Here is a 22,721-nt window from a genome sequence, read left to right as displayed (position 1 = left end):
ACTCAATCTCTAAAGTCCTCCACTGCCTATAAATACATTATCCTCCAAAGCACCACGGTCCCCCCAACCATACACAATCCTGACACCGTTTTCCAGGGATAGCTACTGGCTCATCCATATGTTTATTTTATAAACCAGCAAGCCTGACATAAGTGGTCCATTAAGATCGGCACTTTCGGCATCAAGTTCAGTTCAAATCTTTAAGTAGGTACTGAAGGTAAACTATTTGGCAGGAACTATACTAGGACATGGCCCTTACCCTCAAGGACCCCACAAGGCAGTGTGAAAGACAGACACAGACAGTGAGCTATACTACAATAAGATGACTGATAAACAACAAGATTCAAATAGAATGCAAACAGAGAAATTTTAACCTGGAAGGGATCTCGGTAGGGACTAAGAATAAAAGAAATAACCTAACATGTCCAGGGCTCCTACTACCTGCTAGATATTATGGTGGAAACTTTATATTTAATTTTTATACCAGCCCTAAGAGGTAGATTATCATTAGTGTCTTGCAGAAGGGGAAAAAAAGAATCAGAACTGTTCACTTATTTATTCAAGGTCACCTGGCTATTAAATGGCACAATCCCAGCCCGGTTTTGTATGATTTTCAAGCTCAGTCTTTTCTACTCAGTTCCTCTCCTTTCCCAGAAGAGTGAAGTGTCCCATCTGTGTAAATATGCTTTTATCTTCCCTAACTATACTCAAATACATAAATTCCTCACTTTCTAAGTGGCTGCTATAAACACTGTGTTTCTTCTCCCCTCAATTTATAGACCACCTGAGCCTACATACATATGGAGCTTTGTTGACCTTTAACTTCCTCCTGTCCAGACTCCTTCCTGTTTTTGACTCTCATATACATCTAATCCCGTGAGTGCTGTTACCTATAGGGTGTATATGCCAACTATACAAAGTAAGTTCTCTGTCACATGCCTTCCTTCAGATTGGTCCACATGCCCCAACCCACTCCATGCTTTGGCAAATTTCAGCCCCATTTTTTTGTTTTGTTTTGTTTTGTTTCTTTTGAGCAAGAATCCCTGGCTATTTACCCAGAACCGTAACATAAGCCTTGCTTGAATCAGGAACAACATCTGCAGGGAGCTCCAGCGAGATGGATTCTGAAGCCACTTGTCCTATGAGGGGCAGAGGAAAGGAGAAAGTAGGGAAGGTGGAAATAGAGCGAGTTCAAAACCCAAACCTTAGAAAAACTTTCTGTGATCCAGGATTTTCTGTGCTTCAAAACCCAAACCTTAGAAAAACTTTCTGTGATCCAGTGCTTTCTGTGGGTCGGAGGCAATTTTTTTTTAACCTGTTAATATTGTTCTCTGCTGAAAGTAAATTCCCAAAAAAAAACCAAAAATGTGCTGCACATTTTTTCTTCTTTACCCTGTCTCTCAGCTAATTGGCCCTATTAGGGACAGTATCCCAGACAGCACCTCTCCTATCCCTTCTTGTCCTGTATATTCCTCCCTGGGCCTAAAAGTAGCTCCTGTTGCTGACAGGAATTCTCAGTACCAACCCTTCTCTGCATTCACCTACCTTTTGGGCAAAGCAGTGAGCTGTACGTCTTCTCCACAAGAACTCCCTCGGGCTGACATGGAGACATAGGGCAAAAACAATGAAGATGAATGTCAGGGCAGATAGCACTGAGGGAATAGCAAAGGGGAAGGGAAATGGGGAGAAGAGGCCCTCCCTGTGCCTCCAGACTTCTCAGAACTGGAGAGGATGTATTTTCTCCTTGAAGCTCCCAAGAACTACACTTCAATGCAGGAATGGGCCTATCAATAAAATTCTTTCTGGGCAAAGGCTAGAACTAAGGACAAGTTTAGGAAACTTCTAAGAGGCAGGATTGACAATGGGGTTCATAATGGGATAAAAAAGCAGTTAATAATGATATTAGAGATCTTAATAAGAAAAACTGACATTCATTGAGTGTACCAGGTACTGTATTAGGCACTTTCACAGAGCACTGGAATGGGTTAAGCAAATAATTAAAGGCAGAAAGGGGTCACAGAATAAGAAAGGTAAGCTACTTGATTGAAGTTGGAGTCAGACAGCTGTGAAAGACTAACTGTATGGTTAGACACATAGAACATTGCTGGGGTGACTGCTACCTCCAAAGCTAGGTCTACAAAAATCTCACAGAAGAAAGAAAGAAAGAAAGAAAGAAAGAAAGAAAGAAAGAAAGAAAGAAAGAAAGAAAGAGAGAAAGAAAGAAAGAGAGAAAGAAAGAGGAAGGAAGGAAGGAAGGAAAAAAGGAAAGAAGAATGGGGAAGGGAAGGGACAGAAAACTCACCTTGACCAGAACTGGTTTGATGAGTGTGTCACTCTGGCCCTTTGCTGGAACAAACCCCTTTTGCCCCCGACAGAGTTCATTGCTGTCCAGAATCTTAGTAGTGATGGTAAAGTTCACATGACCTGGAAGAAAGAAGGAGAAAGGAAGGCATTAGCCCTATTGCCAGAGGTACCAATGAGGTCTCTTCCCATTTAGACCAGTGCTTCTTAAACTTAACAACATGCAAAGACCTACAGATCTTGTTAGAATACAAACTGATTCAGTTCATCTGGGGTAGAGGCTATATTCACATTTCTAACAAGTTTTAAGGTGACGTCAATCATGCTGGTCCAGTGTGACAGGCAGCCTATAAGGACCCCCAATGATCCCTGCTTCCCAATATCTACATTGTTGTGTAAGCTCCTCTCAGAGTGGGGGCTGGACTAAGCAACTCACTTCTAATGAGGAGCCTAGGGCAGAAGCAATGAGATGCCACTCTGGGATTAGGTTATAAAAAAGAGTATAGCTTCTGTCTCAGGCACACTCTTTATCTTGGGCCACTTGCTCTGCAGGAAGCCAGCTGTCCTGTCCTGAGGCAGCCCAGTGGAAAGACTCATGTGGTAAGATACTGAGGGAGGCCACTAGCCCACAGCTGAGGCCCAGAACTACAGCCTGTGAGGGACAGAGGCTTTGGGAGAAGCGTGGAAGTGGATCCTCTCCCAGTCGAGTCTCCAGGTGAAAACACAGCCTTGCTGACAGCGTGACTTGTATTTCATGACAGACCTTGAACCAGAGGCACCCTGCTATGCTCTACACCTGGATTACTGGCCCATGGAAACTGTATGATCAGAAATGTTTGTTCTTTTAAGCCTCTAAGTTGTTGGGAGTTTTTTTGTGTTTTTGTTTTGTTTTATTTTTTTAGGATTTTATTTATTTCTTAGAGAGAGAGCATGAGTGGGGCCCCATCCCAGAAGCCCAAGATCTGACCTAAGCCAAAAGCAGACAGTTAACTGACCAAGCTACCCAGGTGCCCCAAGCCTCTAAAGTTTTAGGGTGATTTGTTAAGCAGCAGTAGATAACTATACATCTGAAGACCATACTTTCAGTTGCCAGGGCTTTATCCTAAGAGCAAATGACATCTAAGTGTTATTGTGATGATTAAATGAGTCACCACATGTCAAGCAGTTACAATAGCAGCTGGCCCATAGTAACTATTTGATAAGTAACATGACTATTTATCTCTGGTCCTGGCATAAATATTAAAAGCTCCCCTTTTCATATTCAAAATTGTCTAGTTTGGATAATTTTTTGGTCATCCATCAAGGAGCATTTTCTTATTTATTTGTGGCATAGACTTAGGAGGGAAAAAAACAGAGGCAAATAAAATGAGAAAGAACAAGAGAACAAAGCAAATGCAGGAGAGGAAAAGATAGGAGTACTCAATCACTGAGCTTTTGCTCTGTGTTTTCCTTGCTCCTCTACTGCTTCCTTCTCTTACCTAACTTGATAGCAGTGATATTCCAGTGATAGCTTTTTGCTTCCTCAGCACAGAGACAGCTGGAGCCCTGAGAATCTGTCCATGATTCCACCTGGTACTTATCTGATGTACCCAGGTTAGTCTGAACCTGCAGGTATTTAAGAAATAAAGGGTCTGAATACAGGAAACAACACACAGAGGCTTAGAAAAATGTGGGGGTGGAGGCACACTCCATCTCTCTCCCAGGGACATCTGCTTCCTGTACTTCCAACTCTTACCCTGATGCAGTCCTTCAGATAATTGAAGATGGTGGCAGTAAGGCGAAAGGATTCCCCACGAACTACTGAGTAAGGGAGAGTCAGCTCAACAAAGAACGGCTTGAAAGCAGTCAGTCCAACAGTAGGTGAAAGACCAAAGCCTCTGGACTGGGAGGTACAGAAAGTCATGGCCTTCCACTCAGTGATGGTATCAGGAACCTTGACATGGATAGCCTCCTTCCCAGAGTCACTGTGAGAACACGAGAGCCCAGGTGAGACACATAGCAGGAGAATATTGTGAATTAAGCTACAAATTTACCTACGGAAGTCATTGTTGTTGTTGTTATTGTTGTTGTGAGGGGCGGGGTAAAAAGGCAACTGAACTGAGGAACATGCAAATCTCAGAGTGTGAACATTCAGGTGAGTGATGATGTATGAATACGGGAGAAGGAGGTGGTGTCTGAGGATGTGAATGGGTGAGTCAGAGTAGGGGCTCATGTGTGCAAATACAGCTGAAGAGGCCAGTGCCCTCTGAACCTGTGAGGGGATATCTCACTGGAGTTTTGACTGCCCTTTCTCTGATGGTTAGTGATGTTGAGCATTTTTTCATGTGCCATTCTTCTGGCTTATCAAAATGAGCAGGTAAGCAGTGGGCAGGAACTGACGTCAACATGTGCCTTTCCATCTGCTGGACGTGGACTCCAAATGCACTGTCTGCACTGTGTAAATGTGGAGACATGTAAGTTCGCTTTGAGGGATTGCCTGTGATTGCCTAAGAATTCAGGAAAAAAGCAAGTTCTCATGTCCCCATTAACCTCTCTTGACTTGAGACTTAGATTCATTAAGAATTATCTGAGTCTGAGTTTACTGCTGACTCCCCTCTGTACAGTCTTGCTGTACCTTTGAGGCATCACTTACCCGATAGGAAACAGATCCCAGAGCCAAGTCTCCGGGAAGTACTGGCGGACCTGAGAGTCCTGTGACGGAAGTGATGAAGGTGATGATGACCCAAAACTCGCTTCACCAATACCATAATTCACTAAGGAGAGCAAGAATAAGGGAATTGGCGGGAGGGGGTGCTGGTGGCGGACAGAAGACTTCTGGTGTAAGACAAATTGAAGCAGAGGGACTACTACTGAGAAATTCAGTGGGAAACAGAGAACATCCAGTCACAGACAAGGAAGAAGGACCACTGAGGAACTGACTAGTCATAAGGCCATTGGGGGGGAAGTGACAGATGAGGAGGTTGGGCCAGGGCATGAGCAGGTAAGGGCTTCAGGTTTCAAAAGTTCTCCCCAGGGAGAGAGAGCCAGCTACCTCAACTATGACCCACAACCCACTGCCATTCTGAGGCAAGAGGCTCAGTGCAGGAACAGGAAGCAAAGAGTAAGTGTTCAGAGTTCCATGATTTAAACATCTCAAGAGAATCCGCAAGCCACACAGGTAACTTACCTTCAGACGCTGCAGTGCTATATTTTAGAGACTGATGACTGCAGTCTACTGGCTTCTTAATTTTGGCATTGGACAGTATTTTCAGGCCCATACCCTGAGAGGCACCAAGGAAACCAGAGAATGAAGTGTCACGGTGGTCCCCTCCCTTATTACCAAGGCAACTGCCTAGGAATTCCACCCTCAAAGGACTGAACCAGAAATTCTTTTCCTATTAATTTTGAGACTAGTGGTTACTACCCAATACTCAGCCACCAAGGTTCTGTTCCCTTTTGTCAGCAATGTGAATATCAATGTCAATTTTTAAAAATATATACTTTAAAATATATACATATATATTTTTAAATATATACTTTAAATATACTTTTTAAATATATACTTTAAATGTATACGTTGCAAAATGAACACCACAGTAAGTCTAGTCAACAACCATCACCATATGTAGCTACAAAAAATTTTTTTCTTGGGATGAGAACTTGTCAGATCTACCCTTTAGCAACTTACAAATAGGCAATACGAGGTCAAGCACACTGCCACCATGCTGTACATTTCATTCCCAGGACTTATTTGTCTTATAACTGGATGTCTGTACCTTTTGATAACCTTCACTCATTTTGCCCTCCCCCAACCCCTGCCTCGGGCAATTACAACATTGTTCTGTGTATCTATGAGTTTGGTTTTGCTGCTGTTGTTGTTTTTTAGATTCCATGTATAAGTGAGGTCGTATAGTATTTGTCTTTCTCTGACCAATTTATTTCACTGAGCATAATGCCCTCAGGATCCATCCATGTTGTCGCAAATGGCAAGGTTTCATTCCTTTTTAACGGCTGAATAGTATCCCACTTTTGTCATTGCCAAATATGTTTAATGCTTCTTCCAAATATTAGTCACTGGGTCATTATTATTTGCTTTAGACTGAACTTTCCAAGGACAGGAACCATATTGGTTAGTCAATCCAACAAAAATACATTGAGTATTATGAAGGATCAGTCATAGAATACAAAGATGAGCAAGATATGGTTCCTGACTTCAGAGACTTCCCGGTCAGTCTTGGGCCACAGCATCCTCAACTTCTACACATAAAGTACTACTTTTTATAATAGCAGTAAGAAACCTCTGGTCTATCTTTCCTCATTTTTCCTTCTTGGTTGATCCCATGGAAATAAGTTCATTTGGGGATAGAAAAAGGCTGCACACAGCCTCTCAATGGCTCTCTTCCAATGCAATCAGACGACTGGGCCCCTTCTTCAAGCACAAGGACCATGGGAGCTTACCTCACATATCAGGAATTTCTTTCAAGATTTTATCCTTTCAGTACTCACATGAATCTCTGGTTTTTTTAGGTATGGACCTTCCTTCACCCCCACCTGACCACCACTGTTTCTATAAGAACAAAATGGGTAAGAATGTCTACCTGAAAAAAATGGAAAAGGTCCATGCCTTCAGAGATCCAAGGCCTCCACATAACTGAGAGGGGCTGAGGAGCGTCCCAGGAGCCAGACATTGGACACTCATCATATTCAGCCACCTGATAGGGGTAGTGACCATACGAGAATGAGAACATCCTATAGACCTGAAATAGGAGGGGAAAAGGAAATAAACTACTGACACAGTGAAATCAGTTGAGAAACTTCACTCAGGGGGTACCTGGGTGGCTCAGTGGGTTAAAGCCTCTGCCTTCGGCTCAGGTCATGATCCCAGGGTCCTGGGATCAGGCCCCGCATCGGGCCCTCTGCCAGGCAGGGAGCCTGCTTCCTCCTCTCTCTGCCTGCCTCTCTGCCTACCTGTGATCTCTGTCTGTCAAATAAATAAAAATAAAATCTTAAAAAAAAAAAAGAAACTTCACTCAGTTTCTGGTGCTATAGTTCACTGCTCTTGTATTATTTCTCCTCATTACTTCAGAATTGTTCCTATATTTATTCCATCATAGTCCCTTCCAACTTTTTTTGTTTAGTAGGCTCCAAGATGGGCTCCAATGCGGGGCTTGAACTCATGACCCTGAGACTAAGACCTGAGCTGAGATCAAGAGTCAGATGCTCGAACAACTAAGTCACGCAGGCACTCTATCCCTTCCCTACTTTCTAAATTCTGATCTCTTTCTCACCTTTTTCAATAATTTGTCACCCTTACCTCCTATTACAAATTTCCTACCCCTATGTGCACATGAACCATGCCTTTCTCATACCATCATTTGACTGTCATTTCCACGCCAGCTTTTCTACCACCTTATGGTGGTACATTATTTCCCTCAGACTTTCTTTCCCACCCCCTGAAGCCCATCTTTTATTCTAATTCAGTCAAACCATCTTCTCTGTCAAGTCCCTCTTTCCACCCCATTGGCAGACTACTCACAGAACTGTTGCTCAGCTCTGTCTCCGGCCTAAGCAGTAAGATACTCTCATCCACAGCCCGGACTGCACACAGGGACCCAGGAGCTGCCTGTAGCTGTAGTTCCAAATCTGCTCCTGGAAGCTGCTGGGAAGGTGAGAAGCCAAGGGAAACCTGAGGAAGGAAAAAGTACAACATGGGGATCAGGTCAGCCTGGAGAGAAGGGGAAACAGTGTAATTTGGATCATCAGCCAATATCTCCCAACTTTGGTATTCAAGCCCATTCCTTCACTTTTATACTGATTTTTTTTTTTTATCTTTTGTAAAGTCTAGCCCTTTCAGAACTTGTGGCTTGTGGTACAGCTGGAAAAAGTGAGCAGCAGAGCACAGAAAAACATACGAAGTTTAAGAGATCCCCCCCAAAAAAAATTGAAAAAAAAAAAGTTCAAGAAACAAAAACTAGAAAGAATTGCTATATAGAATATATAATTTCCTAGCACACCTTCTTAAAAAGAAGCGGGAGATAGATTTCAACAAAATATACTGAAGACATAAATACAACAATGACATCCACTTCAATATAATCTTATTTCCCTGCCCCTGCCTGATCTCCAACCCCAGCACATACACGATCTCTCTCTATGCCCAGACCTTTTCTTCACCTTCAACTGCCGTTTTACCTGATTGTCAAAACACATCTCTACTGAGAACTGAATTTGGTCAGCTATAATGCCTCCACTGGGAAAGATGGCATAAATCACCAGGGAAGGATCAGGGGCCAGTCTGGAAGTGAAGGTCAGTGAGAGGGAAAAAGAGCCTTTTGTTCCTGAAAAAGAAGAGGGGATACACAGGGATGAGAACACACACTTGTCTACCGACAACCTCCGACCACATGTCTGCTCTTCTCCTTGGGCCTGCTGCCGGCCTCATGGTACAAGTTACATCCCATTTTCCTGTTCTCCTATGGTTATCGTTAGTGTTCTGCTCTCATTTATTCTTCTTTTGCTTCTAGTATAACAGCATTTCCTGGAAGCTTAAAGTATCCTTTGTTTTTCAACTGAAGCATGAACACTCACCTTCCTTCTCAAAGTTCAGGTGTTTCTGCCCCTCCATCTCCAAATGCCCTTTCCCTGTTAACTAAAAAAGACCAAAAAAAAAAAAAAAAAAAAAAAAAAAATCAACGGCAAGGAAGTTATGAGAGTTTAGCCTTGACCCTAGCCTAGAGCATCCCTGCACCTCTCCATAAAGAAAGGCTTTCTCCAGAGCCTGGGTCAGTACTTCATGCAGCGTCCATCAGTTGGTCAAATGGCGGATAGTGCCAAGAGCCCTGCTGACTCCTCCTCCGGGAGGTTCTGCCTGAGAACCACAGGGGTGCATGGGAGGAGACAAAGATCATGAGTACCTCACTGCCAAACAGAAGAGAAACCATTCTTCACAATGGATAGTTGTCCACCAATTCTTGAAAATCTCCAGGTTTTATTCTCTTATGATCCTTATCGCACAAAGTTACCTAAAATTCATCTTCATAACCTTTTTTTTATTATACTTAATTCAAAATTCAATGGAAATGAGTATGCTTTAAACTGACTTGAGCCCTTCTGACATTTGACTCTTTGGAGGAGAAATCCCCTTTGTCTGAGTCTCCCTTCCTGTTCGTTCCCTTGAAACGAAATTCAGTGAAATTTTCTAAGCAGGGCTGTCATCTCAGACTGCTGTCAAGGGCCCAGTGGCCAGCTTCTGGGACTCCTGGCTGACACTCAGCCCTTCTACACTGATCAGCTGGCTACTTCTCTGGGGCCTCGCCACACCCCTGTCCTAAAGGCCATCACTCTGACTATTCACTCTGTTGCGCCAGGATGATTGTTTCAGCTTGACAAAGACACTGAAATGAATCAATGCGGAGAAAATCCCTCAGAAACTTTGAGAGGATGGTAAGAAAATGGAGACTCTAGGGCATCAAACCCAGGATTTACACAAATCTAATTTCTCACTGTCACCAAGGTGACCATTAAAGCTGCTTATATTTATACATTTCTTTCAAGCTACAAGTTACAGTTTTACACAACAAAGCTGCTATCCGTGTTAATTTTAACCTTTATCATCTATTTTGAAATATTAACCAATGAAACACAGTATGAATTTATTCTGAGTCCCATCCTCTCCTTATCCTCTTCTCCACTCACCCACCCAACTCACGTTCAGCCCTGACCAGTAATGTTTTATCCTTAATTCCTCATTTTATCCTCCCACACAATTTTCCTATTTAAAATCGCTTTTTTTTTCCTCACCCTTTATGCCTACACTGCAATACAATAGCCACTAGCCACAAGGGACTGCTGGAGCCTTTGAGTGGATTTCATGTTGACATCATCATATGTTGGATACACTGGGTTAAACAGATTTTTTTTTTTTAGTTTATTTACTTATTTAAGTGATCTCAACACTCAATGTGGGGCTCAAACTCACGACCTAGAGACCAAGAGCCAGCTGCATGTTCCCCTCAACTGAGCCAGCCAGGTGCCCAAAATATATATACATAATATATATCATATATTATATATAATATATGATATATATTATATATAATTATAATATATACAATATATTATATATATAAATATATAATTATATAATATATAATTATAATATATATAATATATACAATATATTATATTATATATAAAAATATATACATAATATAATATTATATTATTATATATATTATGTATATATGTGTATATATATATATATAGTTTTATTTATTTATTTGACAGAGAGAGATCACAAGTAAGCAGAGACGCAGGCAGAGAGAGAGGGGGAAACAGGCTCCCTGACGAGCAAAGGGCCCGATTCAAGGACCCTGAGATCATGACCTGAGCTGAAGGCAGAGGCTTAACCCACTGAGCCACCCAGGTGCCCCAAAAATATATTTTTAAAATTAGTTTTACCTAGGGGCACCTGGCTGGCTCAGTCAGTTAAGCGGGCGATTCTTTTTTTTTTTTCTTTAAAGATTGTATTCATTTATTTGACAGAGAGAGAGAGAGAGCACAAGCAGGAGGGAGAGGCAGAGGGAGAAGCAGGCTTTCCATTGAGCAGCAAGCCCGATGCAAGACTCGATCCCAGAGCCCAGGGATCATGACCTGAGCTGAAGGCAAATGCTTAACTGACTGAGCCACCCAGAGGTCCCAAAGTGGGGGATTCTTGATTTGAGGTCGGGTCAAGATCTTGGGGTCCTGGGATGGAGTCCCAGGTCAGAGTCCACACTCTGAAGGAACTCTGCTTGGGATTTTTCCTCTCCCCCTCCCTTTGCCCCTCCCCCAACTGGTGCATGAGCTTTCTCTCTTCCTCTCTCTCTCATAAATAAGTATATCTTTTTAAATAAATAAAATTGGTTTTACCTATTCTTTTAATTTTTTAAATATGGCTTCTAAACATTTTGAAATTACCTCTGGGACTCGCATTAGGTCTCTAGACAGTCTACCCCCTCTCTCTGGCTCACTCTCCTCACATTCTTTCTTTTCCCAGAGCACTTTCACCAGCCCTCATTGCCCTGTCTCACATAGTAGGAGAAGATGACTTCCTGATCAGGGTGTGCATCCGCAGGATCGATGTAATAATCCACCAGCACTTCCTGGGGCTGGCCACACGCCAAGACTCCATGCAGCCGGTGGATGCCAACGAAGCTCCGAGTTGGGCTGTAGAAGGGCTGCACATGCAGATAGCCATTTCTGTAGTAATAAGGCTTCTGTCCCGGATTATACACCGAATTTTCCATTTGGAATCTTCCCTAAGAAATGAGAGAAAGAAAAAGACTCTTCACACATTTTCTGACCCAAGCAAGCCCATGGACTTGTTATGGTTTTCACAGATCTCTCTCAAATCTTCACTGCCTAAGAGTGGCATGTAGATATTTTACTAGAGGTCCAGCCAAGGATGTTTGAGAAATCCACAACAGCAGCACTTCAGTAGGCAGAGGAGTGAAATAAGGGCTGAATTATAGCTGTCAAGTAATGGGCAATTGTGGATGATAAACTTTCGGGAACTGATGCAGAGAATATAGATAAGCATGACTAAGATTACATAGAAATTAAAGAATATATCCTAGGGATAAGAAAACAAGGCATAAAGGATAATAAGATTAAAAATAATTATTTCTAAGTAGAGTGATTGAGTGATGCCTTGTGTAAAGAACTAAATTAGCCACAACACAAATTGTATGTGTTTGCTTAAGTAGTATAGCTCAATGGTTGCATTAATGGCACAATCCATCCCTCCCCATGTTCATATCTTTACCATGTAATCATTGCCCTTCTAGTCTAACTTCAGGCCCACCATGTGACTTGCTGGGAATGGGATGTGAGCATATGCCAGCTTGGAAAAACACTTTTGGGTCCACTTTTGCTCTTGTATCTCATCGTTGCCCTCAGAATATCCCTGGGATAGCTTGCTGGAGCATGAGACACTGGCCTTCATTCCCAAACATGTAAGAAAGTCCACCAAGATCAGCAGAGCTGCGTATCTGACTACCCCAGATGCGTGAGCAATAAAGGCTTGTTGTTATAACACTAAAGTTTTGTAGTTGTTTGTTGAGCAGCATTATTTCACAGTTGATTACAGATATGAGTAGTTTTCCTTACAAGTTATCCAAAATGTAGAGTTTTCTTCTTTGCCATTTTTATGAGTAATGGCCCAGGGCAGGTGAGAAGAGGGAAATGGGAGGAAGACAATGACTCTGAACTATTTTTTCCTCCCTACTCAGAATTTTTTTTTTTGGTAAAGATTTATTTATTTATTTATTTGACAGAGATCACAAGTAGGTAGAGAGGCAGTCAGAGAGAGAGAAAGGGAAGCAGGCTCCCCGCCAAGTAGAGAGCCCAACTCGGGGCTCGATCCCAGGACCCCGAGACCATAACCTGAGCCAAAGGTAGAGGCTTTAACCCACTGAGCCACCCAGGTGCCCCACTACTCTGATTTTAAATATAGGATCAAAATAGAGATGGGGATAAGTTGTAAGATGAATTAGTAGAAATAACAATTTTTATCTGAAGGGCCATTTATTAGATTGATATTAAAAACCAAAAAAACACCTTGGGGCACCTGGGTAGCTCAGTTGGTTGGGCATCTTACTCTTGGTTTTGGCTCAGGTCATGATCTCAGGGTCCTAGGATTAAGCTCCACGTCATACTCCATGCTCTAAGTCTTCTTGGGGTTCTCTCTCACCCTCCCTCTGCCCCTTCCGCCTTCCAAATAAATCTTTTAAAAAACCCCAAAATTTGGGGCACCTGGGTGGCTCAGTGGGTTAAGCCTCTGCCTTCAGCTCAGGTCATGATCTTAGGGTCCCAGGATTGAGCCCCATCTCAGGCTCTCTGCTCAGCGGGGAGCCTGCTTCCTCCTTTCTCTCTGCCTGCCTCTCTGCTTACTTGTGATCTCTCTCTGTCAAATAAATAAATAAGTCTTAAATAAAAAAAAAACCAAAAATTTTGTCAAGTGGGAAGCAGGACTGGTGAGTGATGAAGATGGAATTACAGATGAGGGAGGAGGGGAGAGAAACAGGAAAAGTTTGACGTTTTCCCTCAGGGAAACCTTACCTCCAGAGAAATATCTCCCCCACTCCAATTAACTGTATCCAGCTTGAAGGGAGCAAGGCCATCATTGTCTGTAGTTAGGGTCTGGTTGATGGTTCCATTTGTGCCATAAATCACCAGAAATACTGAATGATTCTTGAGAAGGGAGCCATCATGGCCCCTAACTCTTATCTGGGGGATGAAGGTTATTGGGACATTAGAATTAGGTTTAGAGTAAGTTCCAAGTATGTGGTAAAGGGAAGTGATAAAAGAAACTCTAAGAACACACTTCAGGCAGGAGTCCAGAAAACAGGTTAATGTGATTCAAGCGTTGGAAACTAACATCTATGAGGAAATGAGAAACACACAGGAGGAGCTCAGCCTGGAGCAGAAGTAGACTTGCCATGTAGCTAAAGAAGCTTTAAGACCCTTCATTTACACAGGCCCCTTCTGAGGCTCTCTGCACATTATTTTGCTTTAATTTTTTTAAACAGAGTGCCCTTCCACTCCCAAATTGTATAATCCTTAGGCTCTAAGAAGATCTGGATTGCTCTTGGTCCAAAGAAAAGATGACTAAGGATGGGTCTAAATGGATCTAAAAATATATAAGGTTATTGTGTGGAAAAGTTATTTGGAACTTAAAAAAAGATAGATTGTTAAGTATTAGAAAGAAGACAGGAGGGAAGTCTGACTGGTTCAGTTGGGAGAGCATGTACCTCTTGATCTGGAGGTCAAGTGTTCAAGCCCCATGTTGGGTGTAGAGATTACTTAAATAAATAAATGGGTTTTTTTTGGTTTTGCTTTGTTTTATTTATTTATTTTTTTTTAAGAAAGAAAGAAGACACCAACAAAGGAAATGTTTAAATCTCTGAAGAAACTGCTTAAGGAGCTATCAATGGCTCTCTGTTAAGGAAAGTTAAACATTAATCTTACTTAGGGGAGGAGCCACACTAGATGATTTCTCTAGATACCTTGCAGGTCTAAAATTCAAAGATTTGTACATTAGGAGCCCCTGGCATTGGCAAAGGCAATAAAGTCACATTAACATTCAAAGTGCATCTCATGTGAGGTTAAGGGCAGCACAGCATAAGGAATTAGGAGTATATACTCTGGATCCAGGCTGCCTGGATTTGATCCTAGTTACCACTTACCAGCTGTGTAACTTTTGGAAAATCACTTAACCTTTCTGTGCCTCAGTCCCCTCATCTATAAAATGGGGCCAATAATAGTTTCTACCTCACTGGGTAGTTGTAAAGATTAAATAAGTAAATACCTGTAAAGTACTTAGAACAATGCTAAATTTGCCATTATTCTGTCTACAGGAAGAAGGCAACGGTGGATGGTTAAGCATTTTTTGTGTAGAGACAAGTTTCAACGTACCTTCCCACTGAAAGGGAAACTGGGGTAATAAAAGTCTTTGGTGTCTTCAAAGGTTATTGATCCCACTTGTGAAGAAATGTAGATATCCTGAGTAGTATTGGCTTCTACTCCTGCAGAGGGAAACCAGATGTATGACAATCGAAATACCTGATATCCTCATCTTCATGGTTAACATAAAATCCCTGAAAGGACAGTGCTACTAGAAGTATGAAGCTGAACATATTTCTGGCCAAAGATGCAAACAAACCCTTCCTCCCCAACCTTTTGGGAAAACAGGTAACAGATGACAGACTGGAATCTGCCATTTCTTTGACTATGACTTAGGAACAGAGTCATTCCCAAACACTAGTGAGGGTAGGTCTTGAGTCCTCTGAATAAGTCTATCCCTGGAACAGGCCTTCTCCTTTCTCTTTTCTTATTGAACCAAGACTATCCCACTTACCTGTTCCTTCTTCCACCACAGTAGCCACAATATTGATGGTGTGGCTGTACATGTAACCAGTGAGGTTGAAAGTGGACATGTCCACAGAAGCAGAGAAGCATCCTGTTTTGTCTGTCTAGTGAAGCAATTAGGGGGCCAAAAAGAGAGGATGAATAACCTAACTTTTACTCCCATTTCACAACGCACTATTGAAAGAAATTCTTATCTCCATGCTTTGGTTTCTCCACCTTCAAGACAGAAAAACTCCCCTATAACATAGAGTATATACACCAGCAACACACAATCATGAAACAACTCTGAAGTTCCAAGATAGGGAAGGGGTGGGGGGAGAACCAACTGCAAGAAAATTGTATGTCCCAAGGATTTAGGTTAATTTCTTGACTCTAAGGCAGATTCTAAAAAAGACTTCACCTGTTTAGAGTAAAGAAGACTGCTTTGTTCTTTGGAACCAGGGCAATAATTGTATGAAATGATTTCTACTTTGGGCTTTTTACTGCTTTTTATTTTTTAACCACTTTTCAATATTTTTTTTCTTTTTTAAGTTTTTATTTAGGTTTCAGTTAGTTAACATATAGTGTAATATTAGTTTCATTAGTAGAATTTTGTGATTTATCACTTATATATGACACCCAGTGCTCATTACATTATGTGTCCTCCTTAATGTCCATCACCCAGTTACCCCATTCCCCCCACCTGCCTTCTCTCTTCAACAACCTTCAGTTTGTTCTCTATAGTTAAGAGCCTCTCTCTTTTTCTCATGTTCATCTGTTTCGATTCTTAAATTCCTTTACCACTTTTTTATGTAGATGCTTAGCTATTCATTAGGATATAGCAATAAGGTTTCTTTTCTACATCCCATTTACTCACCTGTCCAGAAAGATACCTGCATTTGTCAGGTAGCTGTTCCCGTCCTGCCTCTGGAAAATGGTAAGTATATGCCTTTTGACACACCGATACCTGTGCTGTCCCTAGCATGGGCTTTCCGTAGGTGTACCTAACCCAGAAAAGCATGAGAAGTCAGAGCTAGGAGAGTGCACTTGAGATCCAACCCTCCTCTTCCAAAAACACCACTGTCCCTTCCTTCCCCTACTCCAACTTCTTGAAGTACTGACAGTCCTTCCCTAGTCCTGTTCACTTCCCTGCTTCACTCAAAGCCTTATGATATTACACTATACAATAAGTACCATCTGAAGGACAGAGATGGTGTCTTCTCTCTCCTTATTCCTATTTCTCCATGGGACTCAATATTGTTTTCTGCACAAGGTAGACACTGAATCAATAATGCTGACTCAGCAATGGAAAGTAAGAGGAGAGACACAATTAGAAAATGTGTTCTTAGGAGTTCCTGCCTGGCTCAGGTGGTTAAGCATCTGCCATCAGCTCAGGTCATGATCCCAGCACCCTAGGAACAAGCCCCTAATTGGACTCCCTGCTCTGCAGGGATCCTGCTTCTCCCTCTCCCTCTCCTGCCACTCCCTCTGCTTATGCACACGGTGTGCTCTCTTTCTGTCAAATAAATAAATAAAATCTAAAAAAAGAAAGAAGGAAGGAAAGAAAGAAATGGTTACGTCATATCTTACATTTTAACCGCTGCCTCCATGCCTCCACAACTCTCCCCATAACACTCCCTTTGTCAGCTTTTCAGTACAGTTTTACTCTTCATCAGATCCAGAGCTTTACTCTTACCTACAACAGATTTTCACTAAGAAGGATTCCTCCACTGTTGATAACTGCCTGGGCTCCACCACATCCACCTTAAACTTAGGCAACACTGGAGAGAGTGGAAATAGATGTGGGAAAGGAAAAGAAAGAGGATTTGACCATACAGGTAGTAGATAGAGGGGTATAAAAACAGTCATACTTAAATTAATTAAATTAAGGGGGGAGAATTAAAGCAAAATGCTCCCAAAGTTATTAGCTGGTTTAGCCTGGATTCAAAAATAAATTTAGGGGTGCCTGGGTGGCTCAGAAGGTTAAAGCCTCTGCCTTCGGCTCGGGTCATGATCTCAGGGTCCTGGGATTGAGCCCTGCAACGGGTTCTCTGCTCAGCAGGGAGCCTGCTTCCCTTCCTCTCTCTCTCTCTCTCTCTCTCTCTCTGCCTGCCTCTCTGCCTACTTGTGATCCCTGTCTGTCAAATAAAATCTTTAATTTTTTTTTTTAAATCCCTCCCCATAGTAGATTTTACTTTACCTTTGCTGATTTGGGGACAAGATTGTGTCCAACACTTTGACCTGCTAATTCTCCCACCTACCATATTCTTCCACACTGAAGGTGCCAAAGGCCGTGCCCCCAGCCACTGCTACTGTATAGGTTCCCAGCGTTGCCTCTGGTGCCAGCTGGAAGGAGAGGTCTACAATGCCTTGCTCAGGCACCACTTCCAGCCACTGTGCGATCCTGTTGCTATTTGGATCCTGTGTTCGTTAGAAAGAAACTCATGACGTACCTGCCTGTTTCTCACTCGGCACTGCAAAAAGCAGGTAAAGACACAAAGTGCAGGTAAAGAATCCCACTCGTTGCTCATGACCCCTGTGATCTGTGTCCAGGAAGAACAGCTCCCGTTTCAACTATAATTTTTTTTATTACTAAGCAAAACAAATTTTCCTATGGGTCTGACCCACTTTGGGATGAAAAGCATCCTTGTGGATTCAAATAATCAGACTGAGTCCTCAAATGTGTTACTGCCAATTTCAGAAAGTAGGCTTTAGGACGTCCTTTACAAAGAGTGCTTACTCTTGGTAACTAGGGGCAATGCTGAAGGAATTTATCACAAGATACCCAAAGATAATCTAACAGAACCATGGAGGGGTTGCTGTGGGCAGTCACCGTTCTAGACCCTTTCCTGCTTAGCACTTCCCACAGTATCCGTGTCCTACTCAACTGTTGAGTATCTATGACGATAGCCATTAAAGTAAGGGGAGTACCGAACCAAGGCTGGCCCAGAAGAGTCACAGGAATCAGAGTAGAGGGCTAGTAGCAGCAGAGTGGTGTCCTTCTCTACAGAGGTTCAGGACCGAGGGAGCAGGGGCACAGGCAGAAGAACAGGCTCAGCTGGGGTGAACTCTGGTGCTCAGTACTGGGACAGAGTCTCAGGCTGGGGCCCAAGAGCTCAGAGTTGTTTCTGGCTTTAAAGCTTAGCACTAAATTCACTTCCCCTTTTCCACAGCTGACAGAAAAGAAAAGGAAACTTCGACTTACCTGCAGCTCCACCAGGGAGTACTGAAAAGGAAAATCAGATAATGTGGGTTAAAGCAGGATAAGCAATAAGGATGGGCTGAAAGCAGAAAGTTCACAAGGGCCTCTCTCTTTCTCTGTTGCCCTCTTCTTCCTTCCTAAAATGGCTCTTTTGTGCCCTCATCAGGGTAACAATGGAGCAAAAGCTTACTGGCTAGGGGAGGAGAGAGAAGAGATTTCCTCAGAGGGATTGACAGTCTCCAGAACATTTGAAGAAATGAAGCTTCAGACCCTTCAGCATCCCTTAGGGGTCTGGGACTGAGCTCTACCATAACATGCCTGAAAACAAAGTCTTAGCATCTGGAAGCTCCCCGACTATCTCCTTGACTCCTCCTCTGCTGTCTGAATGCCACTGGCAACATTGTAACTTCTAAAAAATATTTGGTTTAAAGGAGTTCCATGGGGGTGCCTGGGTGGCTCAGTTGACTAAGCACCTGCATTTGGCTCAGGTCATGACCCAAGGTCCTGGGGATCAAGCCCCTGTATCAGACTCCCGGCTAATCAGGGAGCCTGCTTCTCCCTCCCTCTCCCTCTGCTGCTCCCGCTGCTTTTGCTTTCTGTCTGTCTCTCTCTGTCAAATAAATAAGCAAAATATTATTAAAATATTTTTTAAAAATTTTTAAAGAGTTCCATCAAAAGACTTCAAGAAAATGGATGCTAAAACCAAAAGGTTAGTGGTGAACAGGTTATTGGGCTACGTTCTAAAGTGTCACCAAAATTATTTACTAATTAGAAAAAAAGAAGAAGACAGGGGCACCTGGCTGGCTCAGTCAGTAGAGTTTGTGACTCTTGATCTCAAGGTTGTGTCTAAGCCCCAAGATGGGCATGGAACTTACATTAAATAAATTAAAAAATTAGGGCGCCCGCGTGGCTCAGTCAGTTAAGTGTCTGCCTTTGGCTCAGGTCATGATCTCAGTGTACTCGGATTGAGCCCCACATTGAGCTCCACATACAGCTCCCTGCTTGGCAGGGAGTCTGCTTCTTCCTCTTGCTCTGCCCCTCCCCCCAGCTCATGCACACTCCCTCTCAAATAAATATTTAAAAAAATAAAAATTTAAAAATTAAAATAGATTTTAAAAATTTTAAAGAGAAGACATACCTTTACAGTAGAGAAATTAGAGAGAAATTACTTACCTTAAGCAAGTAATCAAATTCATTTTCACTAATAATGGGACAACCTGACATTATGTGTATCCTTAAGAGTATACTGGAAGTTCATAGCATTGCCTAGTAAATATTTTTGCCAAAAATGTTTAGCTTAAATCTAATTAAGACCTCAGAACAACTTCCAGAAGATGGGGAAACAAGTTAGATTATACAGTAAAGAAATTATCAGACAAATCAAGAATGTTGAATACTCTGTAAGACAACTAGGATTCCTTAAAAGTTGATGTCATATTCTGGAATGATGACATTCTACAAGTCATTTAGCGTGATCACTTTCTCTCTCTCTCTCTCTCTTTTAAAAAAAAAAGTCAATAATGAAAAATTAAGATTATTTTAAGAGAAATTTAAAAGACATAAATTTAAAAGACTTTGATCAGATCTTAGTTCGAAAAAGCCCTCAAACTCATTTGAAAAAACCTGATTTAAGACTGGGTATTAAGTGATATTAAATGATTATTGTTAATTTTCTTAGGTTTGATAATGATATCATGATTATTTAAGATGGACCTTTTCTTTGTTTTTTTAAAGATTTTAATTTTAAGTAATCTCTACACCCACCAATGGCTCAAACTCACAACCTCAAGATCAAGAGTCGCACTCTCCACTGACTGAGCCAGCCAGGTGCCCCTAGGATCTACTTTTAAAAAGATACATGCGGGCGCCTGGATGGCTCAGTGGGTTGAGCCGCTGCCTTCAGCTCAGGTCATGATCTCAGGGTCCTGGGATCGAGTCCCACATCAGGCTCTCTGCTCAGCGGGGAGCCTGCTTCCCTCTTTCTCTCTGCCTGCCTCTCTTGTGATTTCTCTCTGTCAAATAAATAAATAAATAAATAAATAAATCTTTAAAAAAAATAAAATAAAATAAATAAAAAGATACATGCTATGGGCACCTGGGTGGCCCAGTGGGTTAAAGCCTCTGCCTTCAGCTCAGGTCATGATCCCAGGGTCCTGGAATCGAGCCCCACGTCAGGCTCTCTGCTCAGCAGGGAGCCTGCTTTCCTTCCTCTCTTTTTGCCTTCCTCTCTCTCTGCCTGCCTCTCGGCCTACTTGTGATCTCTGTCTGTCAAATGAGTAAGTAAAATCTTTAAAAAATAAAATAAAATAAAATAAAATAAAAAGATACATGCTAAAGTGTTCAGGAATAACATGTTATAATATCTGCAACTTATTTTTAAATGATTCAGAAAAAAAAGAAAAAAGATCAATTAAAATGAATATGGCAAAGTGAAACATAATGAATGTTATGTTTGAAAATTCTTGTAATAAAAAGTTGAGAACAAAATGACTGCTCCAGATAATCTGTGAGAAAAATCATCTTTTAACTGTGTTATTTGTATAAGATCTTTTGGTTTTTTTTGAAATTGTAATAATTAGAATTGTACAAAATCTTAGTCAAGGAAATTGGTAATTAGAATATCTAAAATATTAGGGGTGCCGGGGTGGTACAGTCAGCTAGGCACTGACTCTTGGTTTTGGCTCAGGTCAGGATCTCAGAGTCATGAGACTGAGTCTCGAATCAGGCTTCACACTCATTGCAGAGTCTGCTTCAGATTCTCTCTCCTTCTCCTTTTGCCCTGCTACTCATGCTCTCTCTCTCTCTCTCTCAAATAAGTCTTAAAAAAAAAGAGAGAGAGAGAGAATGTCTAAAATGTTAATATAATTAAGACTTGATTAGAGACTATACACTTACTGAATTCTGGGCATTCCAATTAGTATTATATACACTTAAAAGCTAAATGAGATTGAAAGCTGGAATTTAAATACAGGGGCCTCAGAGAGCATACAAGAACTGGATCTCACTTGGAAGGAAAAGGGAATGAAATCAAGATGGTCCTTGCCTTTGATTCTTAGACCAAGAACCACGTGATGTCAACCAGTGAAGAAATAGAGATTCATTAAATACAACTATCAGCCTTGATATCCAGGATAATGGCAATTCTTCAGAAAAGCCAAAAAATGAGAGATAAGGATTATAGGAACAGAAAATTTTCCCTTCTTCCCTCCTAGGTTCTTTGACTGGTCTAATAATTAAATTGACAAAAGATGGAGTAACAGGAGAAAAAATTTAATTACATACATTTGCACAAAGACAGTGAGACTCATGGGCTGTCAGGCAACTGAGACTCACTTATATGCCATTCTGAGCTAAGGAATGAGATAGGAGCCTGGGGCTTCAGCACGAAATAGGGCAATTCACAGGAAGATCAGAAGAGCAGATGGTTGGTAATCAAATGTTTTTCCTACCATGCAGATGAATCTTTTAGGTAAAAAAAAGTTATATCTGGTAACTAGGCCATGCCCCCATTTAAGATATCTCTCTCTCTTTTTTTTTTTTCCCTAAGATTTTATTTATTTAGAGACACAGAGAGCAAGGGTCGGGGAAGGGCAGAGGGAGAGGGAGAGGAAGAATCTCAAGCAGACTCCACCCTGAGCATGGAGCCCAAGGCAGGACTTGATTCTAAGACACTGAGATATGACCTGAGCCAAAATCAAGAGTCAGACGTGCTACAGACTGGGCCACCCAGGCACCTCCCCAACTATATAAATTCTTTTAGTCAGTTAAGGGAGAAGTAAACTAATTTTTCCTGAGCATTTTGGCTCATCATTGCCTTCAGCTCAAAATAATCCACGTGGCAAAGTAGCCCTTTTTGGGGTAGCACATTCTGCTCCCCTTCAAGATCAAGAGGGAGACAGGATTCTTACAAACTACAACTACACAGACAATAAGGAGACAAAAATGAGACTACTATGGACTGCTAAAAAGTACAGAAAAAGAACACCTCTCAGATGACAAAGTACTTTTCTCACACAGAGAGTCAAGAAGCAGGGAGGACACCAATTACCCAGAAGTAGGCTCTGGAAAAAAAACAAGTGTTCAACAATGCTAGGAAAATAGCATGTCCAACTGGAAGCAGGCTGAGATTTCTGAATAAATGGTTGTAGCAAGCAAACCAGAGAGGCTCAATAAATCTCAAGTATACTTCAGTTGCCGCAGGATAAAATACTGTCCTCTGTAACCTCACAATCAATGCCCCTCAGTTTCTTAGAAAAATTCCTTTAGTTTATCTCAGTATTTCAAATTGGAGTTTCAAATTTTCAGTGTTTCAGATTGGATCTTGGAGTGGGGGACTGGGTAAAGAAATGCT

At 41.8% G+C, this 22,721-nt stretch overlaps 1 protein-coding gene across 1 annotated transcript in view; it reads right to left on the bottom strand.

The window, feature by feature from the left end:
* Nucleotides 1-22,721, bottom strand: part of A2ML1 (alpha-2-macroglobulin like 1) — a 40,488-nt gene that overhangs the window by 13,824 nt on the left and 3,943 nt on the right. Inside the window, exons 5-23 of the mRNA XM_046011790.1 lie at nucleotides 18,374-18,394; nucleotides 17,430-17,589; nucleotides 16,865-16,949; nucleotides 16,046-16,172; nucleotides 15,179-15,293; nucleotides 14,737-14,846; nucleotides 13,381-13,548; nucleotides 11,352-11,579; nucleotides 8,869-8,929; nucleotides 8,473-8,618; nucleotides 7,817-7,966; nucleotides 6,879-7,037; nucleotides 5,468-5,561; nucleotides 4,934-5,054; nucleotides 4,037-4,265; nucleotides 3,780-3,906; nucleotides 2,303-2,424; nucleotides 1,546-1,597; nucleotides 1,056-1,139 (exon numbers count right to left, since the gene is read on the bottom strand). Of these exons, the coding sequence (XP_045867746.1) occupies nucleotides 1,056-1,139; nucleotides 1,546-1,597; nucleotides 2,303-2,424; nucleotides 3,780-3,906; nucleotides 4,037-4,265; nucleotides 4,934-5,054; nucleotides 5,468-5,561; nucleotides 6,879-7,037; nucleotides 7,817-7,966; nucleotides 8,473-8,618; nucleotides 8,869-8,929; nucleotides 11,352-11,579; nucleotides 13,381-13,548; nucleotides 14,737-14,846; nucleotides 15,179-15,293; nucleotides 16,046-16,172; nucleotides 16,865-16,949; nucleotides 17,430-17,589; nucleotides 18,374-18,394 (2,359 nt within the window). The remainder of the gene's footprint in view (nucleotides 1-1,055; nucleotides 1,140-1,545; nucleotides 1,598-2,302; nucleotides 2,425-3,779; nucleotides 3,907-4,036; nucleotides 4,266-4,933; nucleotides 5,055-5,467; nucleotides 5,562-6,878; nucleotides 7,038-7,816; nucleotides 7,967-8,472; nucleotides 8,619-8,868; nucleotides 8,930-11,351; nucleotides 11,580-13,380; nucleotides 13,549-14,736; nucleotides 14,847-15,178; nucleotides 15,294-16,045; nucleotides 16,173-16,864; nucleotides 16,950-17,429; nucleotides 17,590-18,373; nucleotides 18,395-22,721) is intronic.

Source organism: Meles meles, chromosome 7, assembly GCF_922984935.1.
Source record: "Meles meles chromosome 7, mMelMel3.1 paternal haplotype, whole genome shotgun sequence".
Lineage (NCBI taxonomy): Eukaryota > Metazoa > Chordata > Mammalia > Carnivora > Mustelidae > Meles > Meles meles.
Note: the sequence above shows the minus strand (reverse complement) of the source record. Positions and strands in the feature narration are given on the sequence as shown.